The following is a 13,386-nucleotide window of genomic DNA, read 5'->3' on the forward strand; positions in this document are numbered from 1 at the left end:
GCCCCCTCGCCTCTCGCCCCTCGCCTCTCGCCTCTCGCCTCTCGCTCGGCCGCCGCCGCCGCGGCTTCCTCCGCCCGCCACCATGTACGACGCGGACGAAGGTGAGGGGTTCTCCCTTTCTTTCTCCTCGCCTTTTCCTCCCGTCCGTCTTCGCAAGGGGGCTGGGGATGGCGCTGGGCGCGCGCGGGGCCCGCAGGAGCCGGGAGATGGGGGGATGCGCCGGGCGCGGTGGGATCTCCCAACTGAGGGTCCCTGAGCGGGCGAGGAGGGACACCGCGGTGGTCGGAGCCTGGCTCACATGTTGTGCTTCCCCGCAGATATGCAATATGATGAAGACGATGATGAAATTACCCCCGACCTGTGGCAAGAAGCCTGCTGGATTGTTATTAGGTGACCGGCTAAAACTCGGTGTCTTTAAGCCTTCAACACATGTGCTCTCGGTTGTGCGGGGTGACATCCAGGTTGCTCCCGGAAACGCGTCTGGGAGCTGCAGGCTTGGTGGTGCTAAGCTGTGTGTTGCAGCTCGTTCAGAGCAGGAGGGCTTTTGGCAGAAACAAAGGCTTGTCGTCAGGGATTGAGAAGCTCTGGTGACCCCCAGCACACAGTTTTTCAGTGAAGAAAGAGGTGGTTTTGGTTCCATATCGAGCCCACTAATCTCACAGCTGATGCTGGCATTAGGACATCAGTACTTGGTTATTTCCACCATTTTGGTGGTGTTGTTTTTTTCTAGTGTCCAGGACCTGCAGCTTTTTATGAGTGTTAAGGAGTGGGATGCTATGTGGAACTGAGTAAAAAGTGTTTCTTTTGCTAGTTACATCATTCATAAGATGTACACAAGTGGTGTCTTAGAGTAGCAGTTGCAAGCCTAAGGGTAGATCTGTGGGGCTGGTCCCATAGACAGTCTGCTTGGAGACCAGAAGTGAGAAACTTCGGAGGCAGTCCTGGGATACAGGTTGTTCTTTCCCATCATCCTTTTTCTTGGACAACAGCAAACTGTGCAGCAACACACAAGATAGCCAAGGGTGTGCTACCCTTCCTGGAGGAGCTTGAACTTGTTGGTGGGGGGTAGTTCTTCCCAGTTCTCTGTGAGAAGTTGACAGTGATGGGACGGAAGCTGAGGTAATGTGGGTTCCCTGGCTCACTTCAGTAATGTGAGGTAGAGGAACTTGATGGCATGAGTGTATGCAGCAGACATGGTTAGTTTATCCCACCAAAAGTCAGGCTGTGGAGCTTTGAATTTGGGCTCTGATTGGGCTTGTTTGAAGTTAGGTGACCCAAAAGCTAAGGGAAAACTGGAGGAGGTGAAGCTGGGAATTCCTGTGTGTCTGGAACAGAGAGGACACAAGATAAAAGTTTTGAGAACAGTGCCTTGGACTTGGGGGCATGCTCCCAGTTTACTACAGCTTGGAACATTAGTTAAAGCAAAGTATTTTACAGGCATTATTGAAAACTTGAGCTGAAGCTGCTTTCTGTGAGGTTTGTCATCATGTTTCTCTTCCAATTTAAGAGAAATTTAAGGCACTGACTGTGCATGCAGTCGTGGCTTAGCCAAGAGGTGGCAGCAAGTCTGTCACTCGGAAGTGTCTGTGTCTTCAGGCAGTGAGGGAATTGTTAAATATTTGTGAGGAGCATCTGTGTTTGAAACTCATGCCTTGGGATAAGTGGATGTGCTTGATTCTGTACTGTATTTCAGGGCTGTTGGAGGTTTTGTTATAAATGTATCTTAAGTTTGTTGATGTGTGAAGTACATGAATTAAAAGATTTCTTATTAACCTGTTCTTTTTTTTTTTTTTTAGCTCCTATTTTGATGAAAAGGGTTTAGTCAGGCAACAGCTGGATTCCTTTGATGAGTTTATTCAGATGTCTGTGCAGAGAATTGTTGAAGATGCTCCACCAATTGATTTACAAGCTGAAGCCCAGCATGCCTCAGGAGAAGTGGAAGAGCCAGTAAGTGGAGAACCCTGGCAGAGATGATGTGTTTTTACAATGCAAAATCATTTTACATCAGTTTTATTCCACCCCTGTCCCGCTGCTTGAGTTGAGAAGTGAGCAAGAACAAGTGGCTGCTGCAGCTCATGTTGTCAGTTCCTGTGCAAAACTGCATGCACAGATTTAGTAGAGCAGGTCAGGTAGCCAAGAGCAAGTCATGTCTTGGTGAGATTTTGATTTTTCAGTAGCTTTACCATGGCAAGAAAGGTTTTTGGCTGAAAACTTCTCCTCTGTTGGCTTTGACTTAAGTTGGGCTCAAGTTTGGTCCAGGTTTTCAAAGGGTGCTGTTGTTCATCTTCTTCCCTTGGCACCACGTTCCAAAGAGGACAAATTGTCTCGGATCTGCGCCGTGCAATGGCTCCTCTACAATGAGTGTGCACCTTCTGCAGTGACTGGGGGGCTTTCACCTGTGTCCCTTGTGTGGTCTCATCCCTGTTCCATAAGTGCAAATGGTGATGAGCCATTGCCTTGCTGTCAGTCACTACCTAGATGCTTCCCTCTAGAGATTTAAATGATCTTTAGGACACCCAAGCATTAAATTTGTTACACGTTTTTCCTGTTCCTTTGCATTTTTTTTCAAGCAAACAACTATCCTGCAGAGAACAACTGAGATGCCTTTTGGTTTCTCTGTTAGACAAACTGTCCATAAGCATCTATCCCACTAATTCTTCTTAACGTTTCCTCTGTTATTCTGTGTATATTATGGCAGAATTCTCCAGCTGTGCAGTTCTGCAGTTACTGTTTGCACTGTGCCTGGTCACAGTTCAGGTCACAAGTGTGGTTTGTGCTGGGCTTCTTTTTGCCCAAGAGCTACTATTTTACTTTCTCAAATCACAGAGGTTAGTGTCTTATTCTCATTTATTAAATACAAGTTTTTAGGAATAGGTTTAGGGATGAGAAAAAGAAAACTTACTTTTTCCTTCAGAGTCACTTGCAGCCAATCTCTCACCACATTTGAAGATACTAAACTAATTTAAGGAAACTGGGTGTATTGGGAAAAACTTGATTTTTTTGTTTCTGTTTCCCTCTACTTCTCAGTCTCAAATTTTGAAAGCAGTTTAGAGCACATGAGAGGATTTAGCAATCATGCTCAAGAGATAAGAATGTGTTCTCTTTAAGATTGCTTTCATGAGAACTGTATGTGGCTGTTGCTGCAAATCCAGGAGAAGGTGTTTCTTCACATAAGGACTGAGAAAGAGGGATTTTTTGACCTACAAAATGTTTGCCAACAAGGGTGTGCCACCTCCTGTTGTAGGAAGCTTTTGTGCATTTTAAAAATCAGATTGTTTTCCAAAAACTCAAGTCTTACTTGTTTACTTGTCCTATAGAATCATCCTAGGAACCAATGTTGCCAACTTGCTGTGTTTTCATTTATTGGTAGTGGTTCTTCTGCAGTAACATTCTGGTTGCTAATAAGAGAGATGTTTCTTCCATTACAAGTAAATATATTCTTGTTTTCCAGCCCCGGTATCTGTTGAAGTTTGAACAAATCTATCTCTCCAAACCTACACATTGGGAAAGAGATGGAGCACCCTCACCTATGATGCCAAATGAAGCCAGACTGAGAAATCTTACGTAAGAGCCAACTCTGTGATGGATAAACACAAGGAAGAACTGCCTCTGCTTTATTGATTGATATTCTTTTTCAATATAGTAGTGCCTTGAAAATGCAATATTACTGCTTTATTTAAAATGCCATGTCTGTTTGTTAAATGCAGATGGTGATTAATGATTTGGTAATAATGCTTAATACACCAGTGAGTGCTTGAATAACTGCCTTCATTACTCAGGGCTGTACGGAGAGACAATAACTGACAGATAACACAGTGGTGTTTTTATTCTGTAGGTATTCTGCCCCCTTGTATGTGGATATAACTAAAACAGTTATTAAAGAAGGAGAGGACCAATTGCAGACCCAGCACCAGAAAACCTTTATAGGAAAAATCCCTATCATGTTGCGTTCCACGTACTGTTTGCTGAACGGCTTAACTGACCGTGATCTTTGTGAGCTGAACGAGTGTCCGCTTGATCCTGGTGGCTACTTCATCATTAACGGATCAGAAAAGGTAAGGGACTATACCTTGCACAGCCATCTTGACAGACACTGGAAGTTCTTTACTTGTTTCCATATGTTCTGTGCCAGGAGCATAAACACTCTTACTCCAGTGTATCAGAGTTACTGTGGGAGCTCCTGATCGTGCAGAAGGATGGGCTTTTAATCTGTTAAGGCTTTTGCAAGCCACCTTTTCTTCTTTGAGGCACATTTCCCATCTTCAGGTCTTCCCTTCTTCAGTTTTGTGAACTGCTTTTCATTTTGTGAACTGTTTGCCACTACATACTCCAGATATTTGTATTTCCTTTTCCGGAACTGCAGAGCAGCATGCCCTGTGAAATGAGGCACTTCTTCACTCAGAGTGTCCTCCAGCTTGTTCACAACCATATAGATGCATTTTGTTTTAAGAATAGGTTCTTGCCTCCATTGCTGTGGAAGCAGCTTCAGCAAATCATATCCACACCCTGTTAGTGCCTCACCAGTGGAACTGCCATTATTTTCTAACTGATAACCTAGGCAAACACAGCAAAATAATTAGAATTTTATAGTCTTCTTGGGGGAAACAGAAAAATCTGGCTTTGATTGTTGAGCTGGCATTTAAATTTAAATGCCTGTGTAATGCATTGGCCTTGGAAAAACAGATAGTGAAATGCTTTCTGTATCAGCATTGTGCCTACAGCTAGCAGAAATGTCTCGGCACAGCCAGCAGGTGTGGTAAATAATCACAGACAACAGTGTTCCCTGAGTCTCTTGTTTTGGCTATTCCATCTTAACTAGCTGTAGATTTTGTTTAAATCTGTATTTTTAAAATACAGAGTATAATCCAGCTGAGTTTGTGTAGTGGTTTGGTCCAAAATACTCATTACTGTTTATCTGCTGTGAGATAAGAATTAGGAGAAATGCAAAGCAGGCACCAAACTTGAAAGAATATAAAGAAGTTTATTAATAAACCTAAAAGAGGGAAAAAAAAATTATACCACCTTCAGAACTCTCCTCCTCCCCCCACCTTCCTCTCTTCTCCCACTGACAATGTAAAAAGACAACCCTTAAGATGTTCAGTCCGTTTACCACTTCCATAATAACCTTGTTCAGTCCATTTAGAAAGAGAAGTCTCTTCTTGCTCATGCTATGAAAACATTATCACAACGAGCCAGCCGCCCACTTCCAAATATTGTTCAGTCCATTTAGGAAGAGGAGTCTCTCTGCCTGCGTGTGAGTCCTTTCCCCCGACTTGCAGCTTTTCCCGCAACTGCTTTCAAGGGTCCACTCTTGAAGTTTTTTGGGGTACAATTTTAAGGTTGAGCCATTCAGAAACAAAAACAGAGGCCCTTCTCCTTCCCTGGGAGCAAAGGGTCTTCCTCATCTTCATCGTTAGACTATCTCTGGGAGCATCTCTAGGGACTGAGGTTTTCTCCTTTCCCGTTTGGAGCAAAAGTCCTCATCTGGTTCATCTCTAGGAACTGAGATTTTCTCCTTTCCCGTTTGGAGCAAAAGTCCTCATCTGGTTCATCTCTCCCTGTCCAAACTTCTCATGAAATTACAGCTGCGTCAGCATCTGCCTATCTCAGCGCAGGTGCTTTTGCTCACGAGTTGAACACTCCACCCCCCATATCTTCATGGAATTACAACGGGATACTCTGATATATCATAGCTTCACAACAGAATTTCAGCTTTAAGCATCTCCTCTCTCTCTTCCCTCAGGTTTTCAGCTCTTCACAGCAGTAAAAGGGTTAATCTCACCTCGGCCTTGCAGCTTTGCAGCTGGAATGTTGAATTTTTCTTATCGCAGTGGAGAGGAGGCAGAGCCGAGCCGCTCCGGCTGCCCACGGCAAGGCAGTGGGGGAGGGGTTCCATGGCTGGAACAGGTCCATGGCTCCAGGATGGCCGTGGCCCGGCCCGGCCTGGCCCAAGCAGGGCCTGGCCGGGCCCGGTGGCCCCCACACGGGGCCCGCAGCCACCTGTCCCAGTGCCGGAAACGAGAGAGAGAGCTTGGGGGGGAGTTTCCTGTTCTTAAGTGTGGATCACAGAGGTGGTCACAACTTTAAGTGGCTGAGAGAATTGTCCATATTCAAACTGGCCAGCTGATAGGTTCTATCAGTTCCCAGAGGAAACTGTAAGCACCCCTTAGCAAGGACATCCCTTCCGGGACTATGCTTGCTAACCTATGACAGTTTGTCAAGTTGCCTTCATGCTGTACAGTGCTCCAAAAGTTAAGGCACCTGAAGGAGTAGTGGAATCACCATGAGTGTTGGTTTCAGCATGCTGTTTTGTCAGTTATTTACTGGTGCTCTTGCTTCCAACACAGGTTCTGATTGCTCAGGAGAAGATGGCTACAAACACAGTGTATGTGTTTGCAAAGAAAGATTCAAAATATGCCTACACAGGAGAGTGTAGATCATGTCTGGAAAATTCCTCTCGACCAACAAGTACTATATGGGTCAGCATGCTGGCCAGAGGTGGACAGGTATGCCTTGGCAGTAATAACCCCAGAGTTTGTTTTAGGAGTTTTGTTACTGTGCTGTCTCTTCATGTCATTGGGTTTTGGGATATTGAGAAGAAATTTCTTCTGATGCTAAATTGTAAAGAAGATAAAAGTAAATGAAAATTTGTTTGTCAAACGTTATGCCTGTCTCTATGATAAATAATTTCAGGATTGAAATGAAGGCTCAATTTGTGGCAGATTTTAGGGTAAGGCTAAAAATAATTTTAAAATTACTGTACACGAGCTTTAAAAAATTCAAACAAGCTGTATCCTGTTTTTTCACAAAGAACAAATAGAGGAGCAGGGACCCTCTCTTTGCTGATGGCCAAGCTAGTGTCGACATGTGTTTTGCAGACCACATATTAATTCATATATAACATCTAATTGTGCCATCTGTGAGGGGAAATAAGTGCTACTTGTAACTTCTAAAGCAAAAGGTGTCAGTACTCATTTAGTATTGCACTGATGTTTTGAAAAGAGCAACTTAAATAGAAGCTTTACAGTATTCTCACCCCTGATGTCTGGGGCACTCTTGAGTTCTCTGCATCCCACAGTGTTTCCTTCTGGAGAAGGGCAGCAGCTACTTGAATAATCAGTTGCACAGTGGGTTAGAAAAGCTGAGTTTAAGCCTAACAGAAAGAACACTGAAGCTGGATAGGATTGCTCTTGGCACAAAGGGAGAGAAGTGATGCATATGGGTGAACGAGTAGTATTTGCATTCCTTTATATCAGCAAAAACTTAGAAGTATTTGCAGATTTCTAAAGCTCAAAATGCTTTTAAAATAAAAAGTCATTGCTGGAGGAAGGTTTCAGAGTAGCTCCTTAGCTGGCCTGCTGAGAAGTCATGTTTTTCTGTGGTGCTTGAATAAATACGCTTCTGTTGTATCATCCAAATCCAGAGAGAGACCTTTAAGGAAAGGCAGGATGATTTTAGAGACTTCTGTTGAAAGGCAGGATGATTTAAGCCTAACCTGTGCTTCCCCCCATCTCTTCAGGGTGCAAAGAAGAGTGCCATTGGTCAGCGCATTGTAGCAACTCTGCCGTATATCAAACAAGAGGTGCCCATCATCATTGTCTTCCGTGCACTCGGCTTTGTGTCCGATAGGGACATTCTGGAGCACATCATATATGATTTTGAAGACCCAGAAATGATGGAAATGGTAATACATGTTCAATTATTTCCTGTCTTCATGTTTGGTGGTGTGTAGGTGCAGCTAGTCATCAGTTGAAGTGTTGTTCATTTTCCAGTTGTAATTTATTTATTATTGTTGTGGATTCTGTATTAGAAATGTCAAAAGTTCTCTACCTGAACCTATTCTAATAAGTACATTAAGTGAACAGAGTTCAGTGGAAATTTCTAAGAGTTAATATGTATTTGGGGAGGTAGGGTCTTCTCTTGCTGTTGTTGACTTTAACTGTAAACTCTTGATTATATCTGAAACGGCATCAGGGTTAGAATGTACTTGAATGAGAACTTTTTTCTGAAGTTTGAACTATTCTTTGTGTTCTTCCTGCATGCTTCATTACTGTTTTCTGGTGCCAGAAAAGAGCTGGATCAGTAATTAGCAGATCCTGAAAGGAACCATCAGCAAACTACTGTGTAGTTTCATTCAGCCCCAACAGGCACTGGTTGCTACAGGATTTTGCTACATTTTTGTGCCTTAGGTCAAACCTTCTCTGGATGAAGCATTTGTCATTCAGGAGCAAAATGTTGCCCTAAACTTCATTGGCTCAAGAGGTGCCAAGCCAGGTGTCACCAAAGAAAAGAGAATCAAGTACGCCAAAGAAGTCTTGCAGAAAGAAATGCTCCCACACGTTGGTGTCAGTGACTTCTGTGAAACCAAAAAGGCCTATTTTCTAGGGTATGTCAGACCTCTCTCTCACAGCTGCAAATGGACCCTAAATACATATTTTACTCACATATATGTCTATTATTGGAAGAGCACACTGAATGGAAGTTTGTTTTAACCTCAGTCTCCTGGATACTCAGTGATAAACCTTGGGGCACTGGTATATTTTTGAGGGTGAGAAAATACAAATTTTGATAAAATACTGAAAAAAAAAAGAAAGCAAACAAAATGAGCCCCCAACAGTTTTTGGTTCTTAAGTTAGATGTGATGATAGTGCTAAATGACTTGATATCCAGTTGCATGGACAACATCTAGAAATTGATAACTAAGATGTAGATAACTCTGATAAGCTGATTGTAATGTAAACCACTCGTTAAAACTAGTAGCACATTGTCTTGATCACTGCTTATTGGTATGCAGATGATGAACTGTAGCATCAGGAGACTTGTGATTTTTATAGCAGATTGCATGTGCCTAAACAGAACCTATATTACAGTACAGGACAGTATATTTAAGGCATGACTATCACGATGTAAATATTTTCTTCTCTCTGTCCTTAGCCTGAACTTTCAGTGGGTCATCTACCTCTAAGGATAGACTGAAGAGATTTCTTTTAGGACAGTGATATCCTAAAGATCTAGAATGGACAGCCTGTAGGAAAGAGTTCACTGATTTATTTGTGGAAACATGTAATCTTTGCTGTGAATGTCTGCTGTCAGTTTAAAACATAAACTATCTTCTTTGCTTAGGTATATGGTTCATAGATTGTTGCTGGCAGCACTGGGAAGAAGAGAGCTGGATGACAGAGATCATTATGGCAACAAGAGACTGGATCTTGCTGGGCCACTCTTGGCTTTCCTGTTCAGAGGGTAACTATAACATACACATTTTCTTTGGACATAATTAAGGGTAGAGGCATTGCCAACTCTGTGCTTCCAAATCAGACTAATTCTGTTGTGTCAGAGAGCCAGTCTTGGGCAACAGAGCCTCTATCTGGTTGTGACTTCTTCATGGAGTGTTTAAGTCTCCTCTAACAGTAGGTGGCTAGCGTTGACTTGCTTTGAAGCATATTTTGTGCATGTTTACAAACATGCACAAAATTTGCTTTATTCCCTCTGGCCCTCCCCCCCCCCCCCGCTAGTTACGAATTGATTCTTTTCAGGAGGACAGTGACATTTCTTCCAAATCGTCCCAAGTAGGCTGAATTTCACAGCACTGTTTAATCATATTTTTCGGTGTCTTTCTTCTACAGAATGTTCAAGAATTTGCTGAAGGAAGTGAGAATATATGCACAGAAGTTCATTGACAGAGGGAAAGATTTTAACTTGGAGTTGGCAATTAAAACAAGAATTATTTCAGACGGTTTGAAATACTCATTGGCAACTGGAAACTGGGGTGACCAGAAGAAAGCTCATCAGGCCAGAGCAGGAGTATCTCAGGTACAATAAGGACTTTGTCAGGTTTACAGTTTTTATGGTAAAACTGTCATGGAAGAGTTTAACATTGCTTAGCAGCCATGCACGTTGTATGTTAAATAGAAATATTCTTTTAAGGAGACTTCCTTAGGTGACAGATGAAGATCCAAATAGTTGGGTCAGGTGTGTAGTTTAGGGGTTTTTTTGTCATGGTTTGTTTGTTTCAGCTATTGCATTCACTGCTTAACAGTTGGTGTAACTCTTGTAAGGATTTTTTTGTTAGATCTTAGACTTCTGTGTAAATTTGTAGTCCCAGGGAATCTTTCAGGAGGATGGATTTCTTTCCTTTAGTTACTTCCAATGCTTCACAGGCCATTAAAAAAACTTGAGTGACACCTTGTAATACAAAAGTTATGTACTCCACGGCAAATGATGAGGAGCACTGACTTCATTAGCCCAGTGCAGTGTTTAGTTAAGCCTCTCTTTCCCATAAGGATGAAAACAGGAAAAAGTTTTCAGTTTTTAAATGCCAACACAGTTTGTTGCTGTTTGCTTTTTAAATAACCTCACATTTCAGGCTGTTAAGGTAGATTTTCTTAGATTTTAGAGAAGCTTTGAGAAGAGTGAAAAGAATGTGAATGCTGATTTGCTCCTAATAACTAAGTGGTCCTAGTTTTCCAAAGTTGGAAAAGAAGACTGTCATTGTACTGGCAAACCCTCCCGGGGGGACAGTGCAGCTTAGAAAATATCACTTGTTCAGTTCATTTGATCAGAGTAAGCTACACAACAAAAACCAGACCTCTGCTTGGATAGAAGTGTGTTCATCATGCTGAGCCTTGCTGTGGCATAAGCATGCTCTGGAAACTTCTGCCATTATAACACTAGTTAGGAGCTTGAGTTTCCAGGGGTAGTGTAAGATTAGTGGAGGTGAGCTGAAAAGTGTAGCTAACAAATATCAGAGCTATTTTAGTTCTTTGTAAGCACATAATTTCTAGAGGGCATTGATCCTTTGTGCTGTGTGTCGTGATGCCTGTCAGCAATGCACTTACGAAGCCTTGACTGACTGAACCCCTTCCTGCGTGCAGGTGTTGAACCGCCTGACTTTTGCATCCACACTTTCCCACCTGAGACGCCTGAATTCTCCGATTGGGAGAGATGGAAAACTGGCCAAGCCCCGGCAGCTGCACAACACCCTGTGGGGAATGGTTTGCCCTGCTGAGACCCCTGAGGTAATGAAGGCAGGATTTGTGTACTAACTGCCTTTCCCTCATGGTCATTTTGTAGCCATGGCACTTGGGATGATCCCTTGCACTTCTTTTAGTAATGCTGACACAAATATTTAGCTTTATAGCTAGCTCGGTGGTTAAAAGCATGTTTCTGTGTCCAGTTCCTTGAGGAGTTAAGTTTAAATTGTTGGATCTTCTTGGGGGAACCTCTTGATTTGAAAATGCAGGTTAACTTTGGGTTTCTAACTAGGGTCATGCAGTCGGACTTGTGAAGAACTTAGCCTTGATGGCTTACATTTCTGTGGGGTCTCAGCCATCCCCGATTCTGGAATTCTTGGAGGAGTGGAGTATGGAAAACCTAGAAGAAATCTCTCCAGCAGCAATAGCTGAGTATGTGCAAATGAAACTTTTTTAACAGACTTAAGCTTTTTATCCTGCACAATACTTCAAGGGTTTGGGATTCTTCAGTGGGGTGGGATTTTTTTAATTATTATTTGTTTGTGTTTCCCATTTCTAGTGCTACCAAGATCTTTGTTAATGGCTGCTGGGTAGGAATACACAAAGATCCAGAGCAGCTCATGAATACCCTAAGGAAGCTTCGTCGTCAGATGGACATCATTGTGTCAGAGGTATAAATTTTACATCTAGAGTTTGGGTGTCCTTTCAGACAAGAGAGGATAATGCCTTTATACTACTTTGCATGCTCCAAGTGGCATTATTTGCAAATCTCTTTCTGAATATATTTCACATTGGGTTTGTTTAGCGTTTTGTTAGGGAAGCTTTTGTACTTGGTGCATGTGATTTAGTATTATTATTATTATTATTATTATATGCTTGGTGTTGTGTATGGTTTGTTGTTTGGTTGTGGGGTTGGTTTTTTTAGGGGAGGTTGTTTGTTTTTCAAGAGGACCCAGTTGAAAGACAAAACAGTTATAAATAATCTTCTGAAACACTTCTTTTTGTAGGAGTGTTACTGTTTGTTCTGTGTTTCTGATAGTGTATAGAAAATCTTTGCTTTAGAGAATTTAGTTATCCTGTTTTGTGTTCTGTGGTTCTGATTCCAAGCTGAGACTTTGTAGTCACGGGATGCTGCTCTCTTGCCCAGGTCTCGATGATTAGAGACATTCGTGAGCGAGAAATCCGCATCTACACCGATGCAGGCAGAATTTGTCGGCCCCTTTTAATTGTGGAGAAACAGAAGTTGCTGCTGAAGAAAAGGCACATTGACCAGCTGAAGGAACGAGAGTATAACAACTACAGGTGAGTTATGTTCTTGAAATTCAACTGAAGGTAGCATTTTCCATCTCGGAAGCTGCATGTTCCCTCAGGTTGGAGAGAGGAATGTTTAAAGCTTTGTGCAGCACAAAGATGCTTTCTCTGCCTGGTAGTTTAATCAATTTTTTTAATCACACTGAGGCAGTGGTAGTAATAATAACCCAGGGAAGTCCTTGTTCTTGTCACTGCTGAAGAGACCCATTTTAATTGAGTTACTGGTTGTTCAGTTGGCAGGATCTTGTGGCCAGTGGTGTAGTAGAGTACATTGACACCCTGGAAGAAGAGACTGTGATGCTGGCAATGACTCCAGATGACTTGCAAGAGAAAGGTGTGGCGTATTGTTCAACATACACACACTGTGAGATTCACCCATCCATGATCCTGGGAGTGTGTGCATCTATTATCCCTTTCCCTGATCACAACCAGGTCAGTGCACTTCTGCTGACATCCTGCTTTTCAAGCTGACAGAACACACCCCGGTGTGTGTCTGTGTGCGTCAAGAGTTTTATGTACGTAATTATTGGTCTTCCTTTGTCTGTCTAGTCTCCCAGGAACACGTACCAGTCTGCTATGGGTAAACAGGCTATGGGAGTCTACATTACCAACTTCCACGTCCGTATGGACACGCTGGCACATGTGTTGTATTATCCCCAGAAGCCCCTGGTAACAACACGCTCCATGGAGTACTTGAGGTTCAGAGAGTTACCAGCAGGTGTGTGGTCAGTTCATGGTCATTGAACAAAAATACCACTGTTTTGTTTAAAACACCTCACAAATGGTGTGTGTAGAGTACCTGAACATTTAGCAAACGTATGCAATTTAAGAAATAAGTAGAGGCTAAGTGTTAGCTTGTAGCTGGACGCCTCGACTGCAAAAAATATGTTGGTAGTGTTTCAGCTGGAACTACTTTACCCATAAAGTCTGCTAAAATCTAACTGAAAAAATGCATTTTCTGTATTGGTGTTTGATAGGTTTTTCACAAGGGGTCACTCTTGAGTCTCTTTTCTAACAAGAGCTGCATTTGCTGATACTACATGTTTTTGTGTGTGGGATGTAGAGATTTTATCTGAGAAAGGGTAGAACAGCTTCACTGTAG

At 42.6% G+C, this 13,386-nt stretch overlaps 1 protein-coding gene across 1 annotated transcript in view; it reads left to right on the top strand.

Moving 5' to 3' along the window:
- The window catches only part of POLR2B (RNA polymerase II subunit B), a 19,057-nt gene continuing 5,671 nt past the window's right edge, over window positions 1-13,386 (top strand). Inside the window, exons 1-16 of the mRNA XM_039550655.1 lie at window positions 1-101; window positions 318-390; window positions 1,797-1,947; window positions 3,452-3,564; window positions 3,836-4,055; window positions 6,348-6,506; window positions 7,520-7,684; window positions 8,190-8,386; window positions 9,124-9,243; window positions 9,627-9,813; window positions 10,875-11,018; window positions 11,266-11,405; window positions 11,533-11,644; window positions 12,121-12,275; window positions 12,518-12,716; window positions 12,834-13,002. Of these exons, the coding sequence (XP_039406589.1) occupies window positions 83-101; window positions 318-390; window positions 1,797-1,947; window positions 3,452-3,564; window positions 3,836-4,055; window positions 6,348-6,506; window positions 7,520-7,684; window positions 8,190-8,386; window positions 9,124-9,243; window positions 9,627-9,813; window positions 10,875-11,018; window positions 11,266-11,405; window positions 11,533-11,644; window positions 12,121-12,275; window positions 12,518-12,716; window positions 12,834-13,002 (2,323 nt within the window). The 5' untranslated portion in view covers window positions 1-82. The remainder of the gene's footprint in view (window positions 102-317; window positions 391-1,796; window positions 1,948-3,451; window positions 3,565-3,835; window positions 4,056-6,347; window positions 6,507-7,519; window positions 7,685-8,189; window positions 8,387-9,123; window positions 9,244-9,626; window positions 9,814-10,874; window positions 11,019-11,265; window positions 11,406-11,532; window positions 11,645-12,120; window positions 12,276-12,517; window positions 12,717-12,833; window positions 13,003-13,386) is intronic.

Source organism: Corvus cornix, chromosome 4, assembly GCF_000738735.6.
Source record: "Corvus cornix cornix isolate S_Up_H32 chromosome 4, ASM73873v5, whole genome shotgun sequence".
Lineage (NCBI taxonomy): Eukaryota > Metazoa > Chordata > Aves > Passeriformes > Corvidae > Corvus > Corvus cornix.